The sequence below is a fragment of the Rousettus aegyptiacus genome, unplaced genomic scaffold (genome assembly GCF_014176215.1).
Source record: "Rousettus aegyptiacus isolate mRouAeg1 unplaced genomic scaffold, mRouAeg1.p scaffold_m13_p_7, whole genome shotgun sequence".
In the NCBI taxonomy this organism is placed as follows: Eukaryota; Metazoa; Chordata; class Mammalia; order Chiroptera; family Pteropodidae; genus Rousettus; species Rousettus aegyptiacus.
Genome location: NW_023416310.1, coordinates 48235406 through 48254394, shown reverse-complemented (window position 1 = coordinate 48254394; position 18989 = coordinate 48235406). Strand labels below are relative to the sequence as shown.

Genomic DNA, 18989 nt, shown 5'->3' with positions numbered 1-18989 from the left:
TGAGTTAGAGAGCTTCTAGGAGTATTCTGACCTAAGTCGAGGCCGAATTCCTTAGCCACTCCCAGCCCAACTGCCCCAGAAGCAGGCAACATAGAGGAGCCCTGTGATCACAACCACCCTGTAACAGCTGGAAGGCTGAAGAGAGCTTCAATAATAGCCTCTTCTTTGGGTTCTTAACCACAGCCAGCAGGAGCTAAAAGGGGCTTGCAATGCATTTCAGATTTATTGCCAGCAAACTGGCAGGCCTTCCCCCACTCCGCCCCCCTAAACCTGCTCGGTCTGCCTTCACTTGGAGGAGGAAGGTGAGGAGGACCTGGCCCTTCTCCTCCACCTATGCAGGGTAGGAACAAGAGAGAGGAAAAATGGGGCCACCCAAGGCCTGCCTTTATAATGAATGGCCACATCCCCCAGGGAGGGGGGTGGTCACAGTTCCACTCAACTCTTCTGATGGAAACTTCCATATGTTCCGCTTAAAGTTAAGGATGCTGAGGCCAGGTCCTGGGTTTAATTTTCTTCAGCTTACACTCAAGAGGCAGATTAGAGAAGATAATATCAAGCCAATGAATGCTTATAGGCCCAGCTGACCTGAAAAGCAACAGCAACAACAACAACAAATACATATGGACAGGGCAGGAGAGAAGGGAAGTGTGTGCGGAGGAGAGCAGAGCAGGGAAGGGAGCTTGCTGCGTGGAGCCAAGAGGTGTTCAGGCTCTGGGCCGGCCTGCCTGGTATGGGTCATGGCTCCTCCAAGCTGTGTGACATTGGGCAATGGGCAGGTCACTTAACCTTTCTGGGCCTCAATTACCTCAGCTTTAAAACAGGGATAGTTCTTCCGGATTTAAGAACTTAGCAAGATGTGTGTGTAAGGGTTTGGCATGGTGCATGGCATAGAGTAAGTTCTTTGACAATGTTTAAGAGTGCAGACATTGTCCTTTGAGCCACGCTTCTCTTGCTCAGGCCTGCTTCCATGTCTGGAAGTGTATTATCCCTTCTAATAAAGCTTTACTTTTCTGCAGTTAAAAAAAAAAAAAAGAGCACAGACATGGGTCCCATGGCTGGTAGGGATTCATAAAGCACATTCACTAATTTGTGTCAGCACTGTCTTGGCGGCAGACCCCTTACTTCAGATTTTAAAGCCACCTTTTCAGTGTCAGTCAGGAGCTGCCTTAGCCTGGCCCAGCTGGTCTGTCACAGCTGTGGCCTGGGTTCCCCTTACCACCGCCGCCTCCCTGGGTTCCCCTTACCACCGCCTGGGTTCCCCTTACCACCGCCGCCTCCCTGGACAAAGAGAGGAGGTGAAAAGGGGCAGGGGTTTGACGAGCTGCCCTCACAATGGAAGCCAACCCTTGGCACCAAGGAGCTGGAGGGAGATGGGAAAGGGAGGGGGCCCAGGAGGGGGACGATCGCAGGCTCCCCTCCCCACAGCTGCTGACCCTGTGCTCTGTGCTCATCCACAGCAAATACATCTGGGTTCAATGCTTCAGCCTTGCTGCCACCAAACACCAACACTTCTCTGGTAAGTCCTTTCCTCTTACATCAGACATTCGAGAGCTTTCGTCTTGGGGGAGAGTGAGGAAAGTTGGGAAACTGAGACCATCTTATGGCACCCGACACTTACAGAGGTCAACCCCAGCTGCCCGAAAGGTCACTTGTGGAGCCTAGTCAATGCACAATTTTATTTTACATACATACTGTCAAAATCCCATTTTAAAACATGTCTTATTCCATTAACTCCATGTGCATGAATATCACATCCACACACACAAGGGGAGGTAGACATGAGGAATGGTAAATGGGAGTGCACAAACAATGTGTAAACAAAGTTTCCCATATCTTTCTTCCTTCTTCCCTGTCTTTCTGCCTAGGACTCCCAATTCTCACCCAACAATGCCATTCCCCAGCACCAGAAAGTATATTCCTGCTCCCCCCTCAGTGAACCCGATCTGTCCTTTGTGCTCATGAGTCCCCCAGCCCCCAGATCTGGTCTGCCTCTTCCAGTAAGAATGAATGGTGGCCCTCAGGAGAGAACGCCCAGCCTAAGTGGCTCTAGTGGTGGGAAGTCCAAAACCAGGTGAAGGGGTAGCACCTGGTAGGCCCTGGGGAGGATTCTTAGACATCTCATGTCCCCAAGGTTGCTTTAGTTACCACCGTACAGGTAGCTGACTGCTCAGTTGGCAGCTTAACTGAAGATTTTCAAATATCTGATTTTGAGAGAAGAATGGAATTAGTCATCACCTATGTCTGAATACTTATTATATTCAGCAAGGTGCTGTGTGCCCTTTGAAGGTTAAAAAGACATGTAAGAAAGAGACATGGCCTTCCCTCAAACTTGCTTGCAATAAGCCTGTGGAGACAAACCTGAAAAGTAATGGATAGCAAAGCAGAGCATGCCATGCGTCAAATATGGCCAAATGTGCACTTCCGTGCTGGAGAGAAAAGCCTCATGGAGAAACCGGAATGTGATCTGGTCTTGGAGGTTGGGAAAGTTGGTTCTGTAGAGAGAGGTACATTCCAGGCCAAGGGACCAGCACTGGAGGAAAAGCACAAACCTTTTCCAGGGCAGTGGGTGGACTATGAGCCGAGGCAGTGTGAGGGCGGGGTTGCACAGGGAAGCCACAGAGATGAGCTGGGAGAGAGACTCTGGGCCAGGCCAGTGGGTGGTAGAGGCATGTTACACTGCAGGAAGCATTTTTAATCGCTACAGGGATTGAGGGACTCTCTGACATTCAGTAGATGGCCAGGCCTCTCTCTTCCTGTGGTTTTCTCCAAGCCTGAGCTTTCTCTCGGCATGATGGTCTCAGGGTTCAAGAAGGTGAGAGCAGACACTGCAAGGCCCCTCGAGGCTTCGGCTGAGAACCTGCTCAAAGCCACTTCCTCCCCATTCTATTGGTCTAAGCAGGCCTGGGGGAGTCAAGATTCAAAGAGGTGGAGAAATAGAGTTCTCCTTTCGATGGGAGGACCATCAGCATCACATTGCAAAGGAGCATGAACACAGGGAGGCAAGATTTATTGGGGACCGTCATATCAAACTACTACACTTCTCTCAATCCAAATATCCATCATTGCTAGTTGCAAGCATCTGTTTACTTCATTATGTAGGTTCCTGAACATTTACACAGTAAATTTTTAAAATATATATTAAATTTTATTACAAATTGCTTTCCTTTTATTATAGTTAGAAACATATATAAATACATGTCTGTATATATGTGTATATATGTAATATTTGTACACACACACACACACATATATACACACACACACTTAGGAACACATATATAGGAATATAGATGTATAGGAACATAAATAAGAATATATATAAATAATTATCTTGTGTGCCCTGGACTTCAGGCATCTGGGAGACCAAAAGGGGAAGTGACTGAAGCAACTGACCCGAGAAGAACCTGACAAGGGTGGGATGTGAGCCCCCACAGGTGAAGGGGTGTGCATAGGGGAAGGAAAGTGGAGAACAAATGTGAGACACTCCAGGAAGTGCTGACAGGACCCGTGGTTGATTGACGGAGACAGAAGACAGGCCTGCTGAGGGAGAGGGCAACCCCCCCCTCTGCTTTTGCTCCTTGCTAACACAGCAGCACATCCTAGAACACAACGAAGAAACACATGTCAGCTCCTAATCTTTCCAAGGAGCCTCCTCTTGGTCTTTCCTTAAGGCAACCTATCCCCAGGAACATCATTCTGTTGCTGGGCACCATGGGCCAGGTAGGGTAGGGGTCCCTCTGAGGACAGACGGGGAGTGTGGGCTGCCTGAGGACTGCAGGGGGAGGACACAGGTAACCTGCTGGGAAGATCCTGACCCTTTCTCTCCTGTGCTTGGTCTCCAAGTACAACCCCCTAAACCTCACAGAGCTGGACTGGTCCCTGCTGAGCAAGAAAGAGTGTCTGTACTATGGTGGGCGCCTGCTTGGGAATTCCTGCCAGTTCATCCCAGACCTGGCACTCATGTCCTTCATCCTTTTCTTCGGGACATACTCCATGACCCTGACCCTCAAAAAGTTCAAGTTCAGCCGCTATTTCCCTACCAAGGTAAGCTCACCCTGCCGTTAGGAGGAGACCTGTAGTCAGACTGTTCTCAAGATCTCCCTGCAAGGATTCTGACCCACTCACAGAATGGACACATCAGCACTGGCTCACTGAGGCTTTTCAAGTTAAGAGCTCAGACTTGAAGTCAGAGACAACTGGGTTCCCTTGTTGCCAAGTACCCTTGACAACACTTTGTGTTGTCAGACTTTTATCTTTAGTCTTTGTGTCTAGTAGTAACTCTTTGTGTTTTTAAAATTTTCATTTCCCCGATGACTAATGAAGTTGAAAATCTTATCATGGCCATACAGACATTTGACCTTTTTCTTTGAAGTGCTCGTTTAAATCTCTCACACATTTTCCGTTGGAGTGTCTGACTTTTTATTTTTGCAAGAGTTCTTTACATATTCTGGATAGAAACCTACCTGTGATCATATGTATTGCAAATATCTTCTCCTGGTTCATGACTGGCCTTTTTAATTTCTTAATGGTATCTTCTGATTAATAGAAATTCTTAGTTTTACTGTAATCAAATATACCAAAATTTTCCTCAAGGAAAATATTAGACAAGAGATAGTCTCCTATGTTATCTTCTAAAAGTTTCATTGTTTTTCCTTTTATGTTAGATCTACAATCTATCAGAATTGCTTTTGACATATAGTGTGAGATAATATTTCTTTGTTTTTATATAGGTAGCCAATTGTTCCAGCACTTTTTTTAAAAAAAGATCATCCTTTCCCCCACTGCTCTGCAATATTTTCTTTGATAAATCAAATGTTCATACATGATGGGGTTTATTTCTAGGTTCTTTCTTCTGTTTCCCTGGTTTATTTGCATGCCAATATAACAATCTCCATTTCTATGGCTTATAAGCCTGTGGCTTATATTTTACAGACTGACCTCTCCTTCTTTGTCTTTCTTTTTCAATAATACCTTGGCCTTTCGCATTTCCACATAAGTTTTAGAGCCATCTTAAATTTTTCATCGAAATAAAAACTTGTTGGAATTTTGATAAGAATGTATTGACTCTACATGTCAATTTGGGAAGAACTAACACCCTTCAAATTTTAAATCTTCTTACTCATGAATATAGTATATACCTCATCATTTATTAAGGACTTCTTTCTCTCCATAATGTTTCACAGGTTTCGGTCTTTAGGTCTTGCATGTTTTTTTATTAGATTTATTCCTAGGTATTTAGGTTTTTTTTAATGCTCTTATAAATGCTAACTATTAGTTTTAATTTTATTTTCTGTTCTGTGGCCAGAATAAAATATTAATTAATCAAAACAGAACATGCATATGTGAACAACGGCTGCACAATGGAGAGAAACATTCAGTAGAATTTTAGCAACCCTCTTCTACCATAAACCCATGAGCATTCTCCTAAAGCCATCTTAAATACTGCTACCGCTACTACTACTGCTACTGATAACAATAATGATAAAAATTTTTAATTGGATCTTTCCCAATATTTTGTAAAGATTAAAGAAAATCTCTTTATGAAGCTTTGCAATATATAAAATGAGTAAAAAATAGTGTGCTTGCAACACAAATGCCTCAAGATAAATTCTCTTCCTTCTTACCCGCTTCTAACCAGATCATACCCCTAAGTCACCTCTTACATAAAAATTGTAGAGCAGCGACTGCATCTGAGAATGTCTGTTTCCTGAAGGATGAAATATAATTCATGTAGCCTGAAATTCTTTAACCACCATCTTCCCCAACCCCCCTCAAATTACTTCTAAATTGATCTGTTGCCTCTTGGAACTTGGTGTGGCAGAGAAGAATGAGACCACACCATTTAACTTGCACACTCCACACAGACAGTGGTCCTGGCTGGGAATCAATTTTTTCCCATTCAACATTATAATGAAACAATGTTGAATGAAATGACGTTATTTGAGGATCTACCATTATCTATGACTGTTTTGATCTACAAAAAAAAAAATTCATATGGTTTAACTTAATAACTTTTTGATCTGGGTGCTAGGAATATTGAGGAAGGCAAGTGTAAACCTGGCGCACTGCTTGGTTTTGCTGTGACCCATGTTTTTGTATGATCATTATATAAAGCCATTATTGATTTTCAACTTTTAGGATCAACTTATAGATGAAACACAGAAGACGTGTTTACAGAAGAGACTATGAACATTCTCAGCTTTGACAGTGTAAAGATCAAAGTGGAGGAGTCACAGAATGGAAGGGGTTGGGGGAGAAGAAACGTGGTGGGGAGGCTGGGGCAGCGAGCCTGGGCTCATATGTTGGAGAATGAGCGATACTGGAAAAGTTAGTGGAGAGGTTTGTTTATATAACTTGAAAGTACCAAGGAAACCCATAGAATGAGTCTAAAAATAACTCTCAAGGCTGAGAATGAGGAAAGGGCAGGAGGGATAGTGAAGTAAGCTAAATCTTATCAATCGATAATGCCTTAAGTTAGTGAATCAAAATATAAAAGTGTAGCATATTCATTAACGACACGAAAGAAACCACCAGAACAACTGAAATCAAGTAGACATACGGGAGTATCCAGAAGGGGAACCTGAGTAAGAAGAGATGAAGTGGGGGACTTTATTTTTTATACTACATGGGTTTTTAATTAATTACACATGTTATTTTGGTATCGATTTTAAAGAGGAGTAGGAAGTAGGAGTAGGGAGTGAATTCGTTGTGCCACAAACTGCCCTGCCCTTCCTAATTTCTTTCCTTGTTCTCTGGAAACTGATGTCTCTGAAGAGACAGAGAAAAGGACGCAGGATAGCTGGTGGTCTGGAAGGGCTGTCGGAGGGCAGGGAGGTGAGGTCCAGAGCCTGGCCTAGGATGGGCCTCCTGAAAGAGAGGAGCAAGAAGCCAAGGACTCTTAGAAGACAGAAGGTGTGAGAGTAGCCAGGGGTTCCCAACAGAGTTGGGGGGCTCTCCCCTCCAGCTTGGGTGGCAATGCAACAATGTGTCACACGTTTTTAGGAGCTAAGATTTCCTTCAGAGTTTAGCCTTTGCCCTTACCACCCCTCATGGGTTACCCAATTCAGTCTGTCACACCAGAAAGTGTGGTCAGAGATGGCTCCCATGCCACATGGATAACAACAAGTTCCACTTTGACTGATACATGCCAAGCCTTCAGTATGCATCATAGCTCACTTATGCCTATGAGGTAACTGATGCTCCAAGAGATGACATGCTTCCCCAAGATTGCAGAGCAGGGATCTGAGCCTAGGCCTGCTGACTTCAGAGCCCAAGTTCTTAACCAGTCTCCACTTTGCTGCCTGAGGACCGGGTCCACCTGCAGGCAGGCAGGTACTTCACTCACTTGCTCATCTTTCTGCAGGTCCGGGCCCTGGTAGCTGATTTTTCCATTGTCTTCTCCATCATGCTGTTCTGTGGAATCGATGCCTGTTTCGGGCTGGAAACCCCCAAGCTTCACGTTCCCAGTGTCATCAAGGTTTGCTTTGGGCACTAGCTCTGCCTGTCCCCAGTTGCAGATCCTTTTCCCTTTTTCACTGATCAAACTTTCACCATGTGGGTTCTCCATGCAAACTCCACCCTCCTTGTATAGGATGGGGGCAGTCCTTTGAAATGGTGGGTTGGCCACAGTATTCACAATACTGAAATCCCACTGCGTAGCCACAGGATGAGAAAGGTGCTGGAATCTAGCCGAAGCCCTTGATTTCCACTTGAGGGTCTACAGTTTCCCAGCTCCTGGCAGTCTGCAAGCTGGGCCATCTGGGTTCTGAAAATAATCCCTTCGAACAGTGATTCTCAAAGTGTGGTGCCCAGACCACCATCACATCATCACTTGGAACTTTTTAGAAATGTAAATTAGCCCAGCCCCAGACCTATGGAATCAGAAGCACTTAGGTGGGGCCCAGCATTCTCCATATTAACAAGACCTGCAGGGCATTCTGGGAGCTGCTCAACCACTGCTTCCCAAGTTCCCCATTAGTCTAGAGTTGGTGCCATTTGCTTGTAGCTAAGCTCTGAGCCCTGCTCCCTCTCAAAGGCATTGGCTGGGGGCTACGGGTTCTAGAACCTGCCCTCCCTGCCTTTGAGGGCTTGACCTTCACAACGTTACTGGAGAGTTCTCCTGAGGAGCTTAAACTTATCTCATAAAACTGGTATGGGCCTTGAAAATTAAAGCACCTCTTTCTCTTAAAACAAAAGATGAACTTCAGACAGCTCCTGCACAGAGAATTCCTTATCCTCAATATATAAGGCTGAATTGATATGCAGTGTTTTATAGACAATTCTGTAATACTCCCTGGACGGGTGACTTGAGATGAGTGACAGAAGCATCAGGCACTGGCCCCAACAAATGCTTTCCTCTCGCCCGTTGGGCCTCATTTCTGCTTCTTGTTGCTTTGAAATTAAGTCGTAACTGCAAGCTCCCTCCCAATGCCCACTTCCCTATTTCCCAGCCAATCCCGGGCGGCCGCCACAAAAGATCTCCTGCATCCTGTTTGCATCAGGTTTCTTTGCTCTAAAGTTGCAGGCATCAATGTCTTAAGGGAAAAGATTACATTTGAAAAGTACCCCTGGTCAGGGCAAGGCAGGAAGGCGGCAGAGTGCAGCCTGGGCAGCAAGTGCCCTGGGACAAGGGGGAGAGGAAAGGGCCCTCTCCGTTTGCTTCACTCAGCCCACACGGCCAGATCGAGGCTGGTTTGTGGCCCCTTTTGGGAAGAACCCATGGTGGGTGTACCCAGCGAGCATCCTGCCTGCCCTACTGGTGACCATCCTGATCTTCATGGACCAGCAGATCACGGCCGTAATCGTCAACAGGAAGGAGAACAAGCTGAGGGTAAGTCTGGTGTTAGGAGCAGGAGCACAACCTCTTTTTTCCCACAAAGTCAGAAGAAACAAAGAAGAGAGATAGTCTATAAAAATTTTGGGCCACTTGTGAAGCAAAATATGAGGTCAGAAGACTGGAGTTCTGGTGTGTGTGTGGGTGGGGGCGGTGAGGAACTGTGACCTCTAGTTGGCAGTAAGTCTTCCATGGACAGGGCGGCTTGATCTAAAGATCGCAACCAAGCCCAGGGCGAGCCACTGGGCACCTTGCTTCTCCCAAAGAGGCCTTCCAGCTTCTGTGTCTCCTGACAGTGAACCTGGAAGTTTGAACAGATCTGCATAGGGATTTTGGCCCAGAACAATGAGGCAGAGGCATCCTTCACCCACTTGGTCCCTGAAGCTCCCACCCGGCCTCCATCTAAGCAGATTCGGGCTACCTTCTCCCCCATCCCAATCTGGATCACTTTAGGCTCAATCGAGGTAGGGTCCCTCATTCAGGAAGTGCAACTATATTGTGGCCACTGCTAAAAGCCCTTCTTCACAAGGACGCAAGCCCTGGGCTTCTCCAAGCCTGAACACCCAACCTTTCCCACACCTGTGTCCCTTCCCCGGTTCACCAAACTCTGGGGTTGGTGAGATGTAAGCACCTCAGAATGGTAGCCACTTCAGGGTACCCTCTAGAAGGCCCAAGGAGCTCTTGAACCATGGTCCACAAAATGTCTGCTCTGGGGAGATTTCTATCTAACCCATCCGCCCCAACAGATGGTCAGCAACAGGCTCCTAGATAGCTTCTCCTCTCCTGCCGCCCCTGCAGAAGGCTGCTGGCTACCATCTGGACCTGTTCTGGGTGGGCATTCTTATGGCCCTGTGCTCCTTCATGGGGCTCCCCTGGTACGTGGCTGCCACAGTCATCTCCATTGCCCACATCGACAGCCTCAAGATGGAAACAGAAACCAGTGCCCCTGGGGAGCAGCCTCAGTTCCTGGGGGTCAGGTAGGTGGGGGTCTGGGCCTGGGGACCACCTGAGCAGGAGTGGTCAGGTTGAGGGAGGGGAAGCAGGTTTTTCTTACCATCACCGTATCTTGGTGCAAAGGGCCCCTGCTCTGACAAGAGCTACATGTACAGAAGTGATATTCCTGAAGGGAGGGAGATGAAAATTCAGTTCTAAGTGGTGTTTTCTTCTTAATAGAATCCAAGCAGTACACCACCTCGGCCCATACTCACACTCTCACCTCTCACCTGTATAGGCCACTCAAGAGCCCCACAGGCCACCTCTGACCTATCCCTTTGTCTCCTCTGTAAGATGCTCTGCCCCTACTGTCTCCCAAACCCCTCCTGTGGGTTCAGAACCTACTCCATCTCCATTCTTCCAGAAAGCCTTCCAGAACCACTCCCATCCCTGGTCTGTAGCCCATGGCCTGTCACCTCTGTTCCTTCGCTCACCCCTCCCCTCATGCCCCATGTCAGGCCCCTGACCTGTTTCAGACAGAGAAGCACATCTTCTACCTCTAAAGGCCTCCAGGGTGAGCCCACACCAGACACTGGCATTCTCAGAAGTGGCTGTCCTGTGAGCTTCTCTCCACTGCCTCTGGAGACCAGGGCTACCAGCGTTCCGGATTGAGGCTTCTCTACTGAGGGCAGGATCCCCTGCCAGACTCCTGAGCCCCTGATGGCTGAGCCTGAGCAATCTATCCCAGAGCTGCCAACTCCCACCTATATTGTGTCTGGGCCTGGGCACAAAGGAAAACACACCTGCCCTCCCACCCCTCCTACCCGCTCTGCCAGCAGCAGGCCCTCTTCCCCTGAATCCTCATTAGTCATGCCCTACAGACATGGGACCTTATTATAGTCAAAGAAAGAGTATGTCTAAGAAGCACTTTATATCCCATTTCATCCTCACGACAACCTACCCTCCGGGTAGGTGCCATTTTCTCTCCTACAGAGGTGAAGACATTTAGGGTCTTGCCCGATACCACACAACTAGTAAGTGGCAAAGGCACACCCAAGTTGGTCTGGCTCAAGTACCCTGGCTATTAGCACTGCACTGGACAACCTCCCAAATACCCCTACAAAATGCCCTCACCTCTGTTGGGGCTCCCTCTCTCCCTATGTGCCAGTCTGCTGAGCCTCAGGTGGCAGGCTTACTCTCTGGAATAGGGGAGCAAGGCAGAGGCCAGGGCCTTGACACGCCTTGAGGTGCCACAGAGGGCCTAAGGCTGGAATGGTCAGGGAGCATCTCTTAGTCCACCCTGACTGTGTCCTCTTCTCTGCCAGGGAACAGAGAGTGACAGGCACCATCGTCTTCATCCTAACTGGGATCTCTGTCTTCCTGGCTCCTATCCTGAAGGTGAGGCTCTGCACCCTTTCCTAGGGCCCCATCTACCTAAGAAAGCACTGGCCTGATGCCTCAGAGGTGGAGGAGGGTCCCCACATGGCCCCTAAAAAGACAGGATCCTGTCAGGCCAAAGAGATGGTTCATCGTCATCACTGTTTTCTGGATGATTGCATCATTTGTTATCAGCAGCAGGCAGTCCTTATTGCTCTTTCCACCCCTCCCGGGGTTCACCCTCACCTTTCTGAAAAACACTCTTCCCTCAGAAATTTCCATCCTTGCCTAGATCAGAAATTTCCCGAACTGGTTGTGTTTCATTGCTGTGTTTATGGCTCACTAGAGCCCTCTTTGCTCACCCATTTTCTGAAGTTTAAAACTTGCAGGGGAGGCCTCTGTAAGTGTTCTTGGGGCCTGTTTTCTGCTTCTCTGTCTTGAATGTCTTGGGCACATAAGTGGCTTTTTCCCACAGTCCGAAGCTCCTCTTGCTCATGGCCCTCCAGACCAGCTGGAAGAAACAAAATCAAATGGGAGAACCTTTGAACGTGTGTCCCCAGAAACGTCTCTCTCTGCTCAGGTTTCTCCCTCTCTCCATTCCAGCCATTCACCTGTTGCTGTTTGTTTGCTGCCATAACAAAATACCACAGACTGTGCGGCTTCAACAACTGATACTTATGTTCTCACAGTTCTGGGGCTAGAAGTTCGAGATCATATTGGCAGGATTGGTTTCTGCCGAAGCCTCTCCTCGGCTTGCGCATGGCCACCTTCTCCCTTTGTCTTTACATGGTCTTTCCTATGTGTGTGCACATGTCTGTGTCTTAACCCCTTCTTCTTGTGCCAGTCGTTAAAGTAGAGCCCACCCACATTACCTCGTTTTACCTTAATTACTTCTTTAAAGAGCCCGTCTCCAAAGTCTGTCACATTTTGAAGTACAGAGGGTTAGGACTTCAACATATAAATTTGATGGGGACATAATTCAGCCTATAACCCCTATCACTGGTCCTTTCCCATAATCAATACCTACAGACTTTCTTTCCTCGAATTAATCTTAGTTGTAGTTGCCCCAATCTTTTGCAGATATTTTCCCTTTTGAATATCTCGAAACAACTCATTCAAGGATGACCTTGTAAGAAACAAAGGCTGAGGAACCATGATTCGTTTACAATGGAAAATATTTCTAGCTTGAGAACTGGTGCTGGACACACCCAAACAGTAGGTTTGAGGTTGGATATTTTACCTAATCTGTTGCAGGCAACAGATTACATACAGGAAGGCAGGTATTTTGTTTATTTAAAAGTAATAAATGCAAGCATTTGCATTAAAAAGCTCAAATCCAAGAACATCCTACTTTAGGGGACAAAAGTTGCTGCAAACACTTTGCGATGGCTGTTGTGTCCCTGTCCCTGTGAGAGGGGCTCAGGCTTCTGCACTCTATACTTGACATATCCGATTTTAGTAAATTTTTGTTTTGACACTAATATTGTCCATCTTCTGAATATAAATAGCATACCAACAGAATATACTTAAAATAATGGAAATGAAAATAGTTCTGTGCATAAGGTTTGACATTACCAAAGCCTTGGATGGTCATTCTTTAAAGGCTGTGTTGTCATATTGCTTGTTCTGGGGTGATATGTAATAGTTTTCTATTTTAAGCAGTAATGGAAACCTCTTTCTGCTGCAGTTCTTGGCTCAAATGTTGTAACTTTTCCAAGATGCAGTTCTTGGCTCAAATGTTGTAACTTGTCCAAGCTGTGGACTGTATCTCTGTATTAATTTATGCACCTTATAAAAATAAATGGGCTTTATTAATAGGGTAAGATGCCAGATGTGGGGAGATGTTAATTATTACTCTGGCAATCATGGAAAAGTTTCCATGGGGCTACGTAGCTCCAAATGCTCTGATATTGTCACAAAAGGATTTGAAAAATCCTGCCCATGTTCTTTTATAATAAGCATAGAAAAAGTATAATATTTTAAATCACCAGTTAATCTATCAAACAAACTCAAAAAGAATCTGGAGGCTTTTCTAGAAATAAATGATAGAGATTTATCCAAGGGTCCTAGAGTTTCCAAACCAGGAACACAGTTAAGCAAAAACCTAGAAATTTTCCCAATAAGAAAGAAAGGTTAAAAGTTCTTATAGTAAAAAGTATATTCTTGAGAATTATCAGTCCTTCATTCTTACCCCTAGGCTTGTTCCAGGATGGTTATCAGTCAGACGTCAGGCAGTCAGCATGATGGATGCCAGGCAGTCTAGAAGATAGGTGTCAGGAGATTTGGCCACATCCCCGTGGTCTGGATAATGGCTGTCAGGTGGAGGTATATATGAATCCTTTGGGGGTAATTAGAGGGTTATCTAGAGGTCCAGATGTATATCCAGGCATTGATGCAGAACTGGAAAGTTCAAAATAAGTTTCAATTCCCAGGCTAGTCAGAATAAGAATAGTCTTTCCTCATGCTTCAAATTTCATAATGTTAATTATTTTAGCAGCTTGGGTAAAATGGTTTCATTTTGCATATTCTCTGTCTTCACTCTTTTATCTCTATCTATTTGGTAAATTTTATAGCAGAAAAGACCCATACAAAATATCTCACTTTTATTATTATTTTTGCATTGCTCTAGTATATTGATAGTCTTTGGAAACAAATGACATCATTCTATTTATAGCATTCTGTTTTTAGTAGTGGTATTTCCATTTACAAAATATAATAATTCTCGATTGCCAAAAATGTCAAGTCCTAGAAGACATAGCATCCCTACATGTGACGTTAAATTAACACTGACAGTGAGCTTCCTCAGAGACTGATTCCACCAACATAAGGACATACACTTTCTCAGAGACTGATTCTACCCTAAAGTTTTGTTTTGTTTTTTGCTTGCTCTTTGCCACAGCTCTTCGAGACTGTGGATTTCTGCATTCTGCCTCAGAAAAGCTCCTGACCATGTCAGAAGCTCTCCCTCTGAACACCATGTTGTTCTCATGATCTCATCCTCAAATTCTGTGGGAAAGCTGTGATGTCCTTATGTTGGTGGGACTATGATAATTGTTGACTGCTTTAACCCATTTCACATTTGCCTTGAGAACACTCGCTGGTGGCGCTTGCGGCTACAGCATTTACCCTGAGATAACTGGCAGATTACAGTCCTACGCTTACCCACAAAGTTTGCCAAGAAATGTCTCACTTTTATTATTATTTTTGCATTGCTCTAGTATATTGATAGCCTTTGGAAACAAATGACATCATTCTATTTATAGCATTCTGTTTTTAGTAGTGGTATTTCCATTTACAAAATATAATAATTCTCGATTGCCAAAAATGTCAAGTCCTAGAAGACATAGCATCCCTACATGTGATGTCAAATTAACCCTGGCAGTGAGTTGCATTCTTTTTCTAAATGGGAAAAGAGTCCAAATGTGACATAAAGATTATACTAGAGGCACCTTTTTGCCACTTTGTTGTATCATTAGTATTGAAAAGGGGCTGTTCCCTGGGGATCCAAGGAAGATTTGTGCTGATTAATCTAGAAATCGAGACCACAGCCCCATCACTGCTTGGAATTTGATGTCATGGGCCTCTGGGATTTGCTGGAAAAACTGCATGAATCTGCAAATAACAGAACTGGAGACAATTTTCTAAGCTTGCTAATCAGTCCTTAGTAACTACAAATTATCTAATATTTGGCCCAGTTCTCCTGTTTGATATGGTTTTCATACTAATTAGGGCAAAAGGGAAGTTTTAAGCCATCTTAAATTTCTGTCATTACAGATTATATCTAAGTTTTTATTTAAGATTTATTTCTCTTTCAACTGCCCCTGAACTTTGAGAATGATAAGGACAGTGCTGCTTATTAAAATTTTTACGTTATTTCATAATTAGGACAAAATCTCATAAGCTATGCACAATGATGCCATGGCCCCAAATTTCCATTCTTTAAGTTCAAATGTCTTAGATTGAGGTTTACAGCACAGGTTCAAATCATGCTTTGTTTAAAAAAATAAAAATAAAAAACAGTCTAAATTCTTTTAAAAGAGAAGATATTTATTTGGTTAGATTTATTGACATTCTGAATGTTGTCTAACAGTTGGGCATAGTACTTTGGTTCTCCCGTGCAATCCAACATGACAGCCCCAGAGCAGCCTGTTCATTACGGCAAGCCGCAGGTGCAGATAAAGAGGATGAGACAAGAAGCAGAAACACAGCTTAGAATGACAGTGGAGAAATATCTCAAAAGGTTCCCTAAGAGTCCTAATGATGACTGTAGAACAGTATCAATTATATAATCCCATTTTTGAAAAAGTAAACGAACTACCTGTGAGCATGATAAGAAGGAAAGATACCCACCAAACCATATCCACCAAACTGCTTAGCTGACAGTTAGTGGTGGCTGATTTACACATCCTATTTTCATATATATATATATATATATATATATATATATATATATATATATATATATGATTGTGTGTGTGTGATTCATGAGTTTTGTTAATCAGCAGGTACTCCTAGCCAATGTGGGTCAGATCACCAAAGGTACCCAGCCTCCTGCAATCTGAGCACTGCAGCTTTGGGGGTCCCTCAGCTAGGGCTAGATGTAGGAAGAGGCTGACAGGAGTAAGTAGGAGACTTTCTATGGAGCTTTCTCATGTTCTAGAAGGTATGTCTTCAGACCATGTGGCTTCGGCAGGGCCCGAAGTGGGGGACCAGCTGGAAGAGCAGCGGCATACTGAGCTAACTATCCCCAGCTAGAGAAGGTGGGACGAGAGCCCCAGGGACCATCGCTCTCCCCACTGACACTCTGGCTCCAGATCTGCTCTCAGGCTCTCAGTTCTCCCAAACATCCAGTTCCTTTACCACCTGGGGAAAATCAAGGCAGGCCAGACTGTCTCTGTGACTTGGCAGACACTGTCACACAGAACAGACAGGGGGAGGTCCAGTCCAAAGCTCTGCTTCCCTCTCTCTTTTAGTACATCCCTATGCCAGTGCTGTACGGAGTCTTCCTCTACATGGGCGTGGCCTCTCTGAATGGCATCCAGGTAAGGCTCTCCCCTCCCCAAACTGATTGGATGTAGTCAGTGCTCCAAGTCTGGTTCTGTCACCAAGACCCCAAGTGCTCACTTTCCCAGTTCAATGAAAGAATAATAGCAATAATGACATTGCCATTTACTATGTGCCAAGTAAAATAACTATACCAGGCACTTTATAGGTGTTATATAATAAAATCTGTATTAGTAGGTCCTCTGATACCTATTTTATAGATGAGGAAACTGAGGCTTGGAATTCAAAACCCAGATTGGGCTGACTCCAATGAGCCTTTCACTACCTCTCTCTCTTCTCTAAGGCAACTCTGGCAGAAGAAAACATTTTGTCTTGTTCTTTATTTATGATACACGGGGATGTCTTGGATTGTTTATGTTGCAATTAAGTTGCATTTTTCTTGACTATGGACAGTGTTCATTTGTGACAGCTCCATGGCTATACCCCTCACCCAGGGCTCAAGCCCCCTCCCCTAAGATCTTGCTATACGTTCTCCTATACCTCCAATCCCCTTCCTGTGCATCCTTAAAATCTGACGAGGAGCTCCCCACTGCAAGACCCCACCACAGCACCCCTTCCCCCACATCCCAAGCCCCCAGCAGGGCCACCCGGGTCCCCACTACCTGGCTGAGCCTCGAGCTATCCTTGCCAGTTCTGGGAACGCTGCAAGCTCTTCCTGATGCCAGCCAAGCACCAGCCAGATCACGCTTTCCTGCGGCACGTGCCCCTGCGCCGGATCCACCTCTTCACCTTGGTGCAGATGCTCTGCCTGGCGGTGCTCTGGATCCTCAAGTCCACGATGGCCGCCATCATCTTCCCAGTCATGGTGAGGTGGGGCCGGCTTCCCCCTCTTGCTCAGTGGATTCGTCCTGGGCAGGTGTCCATGGGGAGGGCCGCCTCACCTTCTCTTCCCCAATGGCCTGACTCTCTCCAGGTCACAGGGGCAGGCACAGAACAAGATTGCAGTTGTGAGTCCAAGTCAGATGGGTTGGGGGAGATAGAGAGGAGGGAATGGGGGAAGGTGCGTGTGGTGGGCGGACCCTGTAGTGACAACTCAGCACCCCCGCCCCTTCCCAGCTCAGGTGGGGAAGCTCAGTGAGATAGCAAAAGCCCCAGCCACCCCTGCTCTGGGGCAGGATGGAGAGGCTGGGCACATCAATAAGGAGATGGAGGCTACCACTGCTGAAATTCAAACCAAACACAGAAGTAGATGCATGCTAAATATAAATCCTCTCACCATTCAAACTAACTGAATTTGACAAGATAAATGGGGGTGGAGAGAGAGAACTAGAATCAGACATCAAGAACTTCAAAGTCCCTGTCATTAAAGTGATATTTGGTGATGCTGGGGAAAGTGCATGGAAGTTCTTTGACTGTTCTTGCAAGTTTTATGTAACTATTCCAAATTTTGAAAGTATTCCAAAACAAAAACTAAAAGAGCCAAAAACATATTGCATCCATTCAGCCCCACTGTAGGGAAGAGGCCCTAGGACCCTCCTGGGGGTTACCGGAGCCTGTGAGCTGGCACTTAGGGAAGGCTGCAGGGCTGGAGTTGGGGCCAGAGTGAGGATGCAGAGGTGGGTTTGAAATGTGCCCCCTTGAGAGGGCTCTATGTCACTGATTTTTGACCCCGGCTTTTCATTTGAGGCACCCAGCAGCCAGCAGTGTGTGTATTAACAGCCTGCCAAGTGATTTGGTGCCAGCTCAAGTATAAAGAGCACTGATTTAAAGAATAACTGTAGTTCTCTAGCCCACGGTCTCTACCTGGCTCCCCACCTCAGCCATCGCAGCTTCTGTCCCTCTGGGTCACTGGTAGGCATTGTCACTGAACTGAAGAAAGCCAGAGAGGAACCATGATGGGCGGGAGGTGAATAATGGTTTGTGAGAGCTGTAAGATGGCTCCAAAAACACTGACCAGAAAAAGTCCCTGAACATGGCCGAGGGAGAAAAAACTGTGCCCAAGTTTGGGGCCTTGAGCCTGCCATTTCTTATGAACTGTCACCACAGATCCTGGGCCTCATCATTGTCCGAAGGCTGTTGGACCTCATCTTCTCCCAGCACGATCTGGCCTGGATTGACAACATCCTCCCAGAGAAGGAGAAGAAGGAGACAGACAAGAAGAAAAAGAAAAGGAAAGGGGCTCATGAAGACAGTGACGAGGAGGTGGGGAGGATGTGAGGCCTAAGCCTGGGGGAGAGATCAAGAGGCTCTCTCTCTACGTCTGCCAGGGCCAGGGGTGGGTGGCTTTTCAGGTGGCCAGCAGCAACCCAGTCCAGGATGAGCTGAGGCTTCTGCTTATGTTGGCCTGGGGTGCTGAGAGCTTATCTGTTAATGTGAATATCCTCAGGGTGGGCCAAAGTGAAAGAGCCCCCTAACCAGTGAAGAGTTTAGCTAACCCCACTCTTTCCAGCTCTGGTGGACTCTTGGGGTCATTATCAACAGAGGTGCAGTCCCCTGAGGGAGCAGGGTGGAGACTGGCTCTACCAGGGAGCAGGTTAGGAGAACTGACCTACAAAGAATGGAGCAGGCTTAGGGAGAGGAGACTGATGGGTGCTCACTGCCCACAGCAGATGGGAGGACTGGGGACCAGGTTTGCTTGGTTCTGCCCTAAGGAAAGAGGGAGGTGGGGAAAGAGGCACATGTCCTCACTGAAAGGAGGTGCCTACATTCCTCAGATACCTGCGAGGTTGCTCTGACTACCCCACCCTTCTCTCACATTTCCTCCCCATCGCCCCTGCAAAACACTCAGGGAATCAATATACAAGAAGCCAGTTCAGAACTAAGAGCAAACCACAAAATGTTG

General features: G+C 46.1%; 1 protein-coding gene and 1 long non-coding RNA gene across 8 annotated transcripts in view; one reads left to right on the top strand and one right to left on the bottom strand.

The window, feature by feature from the left end:
• SLC4A5 (solute carrier family 4 member 5) overlaps positions 1-18989 on the top strand; it is a 97326-nt gene that overhangs the window by 71161 nt on the left and 7176 nt on the right. For 6 of the 7 annotated variants that reach the window (XM_016130628.2, XM_016130629.2, XM_036224429.1 and 3 more), the window contains 9 exons: positions 1458-1516; positions 3844-4044; positions 7364-7477; positions 8669-8830; positions 9632-9810; positions 11092-11164; positions 16117-16185; positions 16839-17012; positions 18194-18349. In XM_016130628.2, the coding sequence (XP_015986114.2) occupies positions 1458-1516; positions 3844-4044; positions 7364-7477; positions 8669-8830; positions 9632-9810; positions 11092-11164; positions 16117-16185; positions 16839-17012; positions 18194-18349 (1187 nt within the window). The remainder of the gene's footprint in view (positions 1-1457; positions 1517-3843; positions 4045-7363; positions 7478-8668; positions 8831-9631; positions 9811-11091; positions 11165-16116; positions 16186-16838; positions 17013-18193; positions 18350-18989) is intronic. The other variant, XM_016130631.2, reaches the window with a different exon arrangement.
• On the bottom strand, positions 11206-16936 carry LOC118605180. Its single transcript, XR_004951965.1, has 3 exons — positions 16810-16936; positions 13335-13543; positions 11206-11654 (listed from the first exon to the last, which is right to left on the bottom strand). It is a non-coding gene; the product is annotated as an uncharacterized LOC118605180 (long non-coding RNA).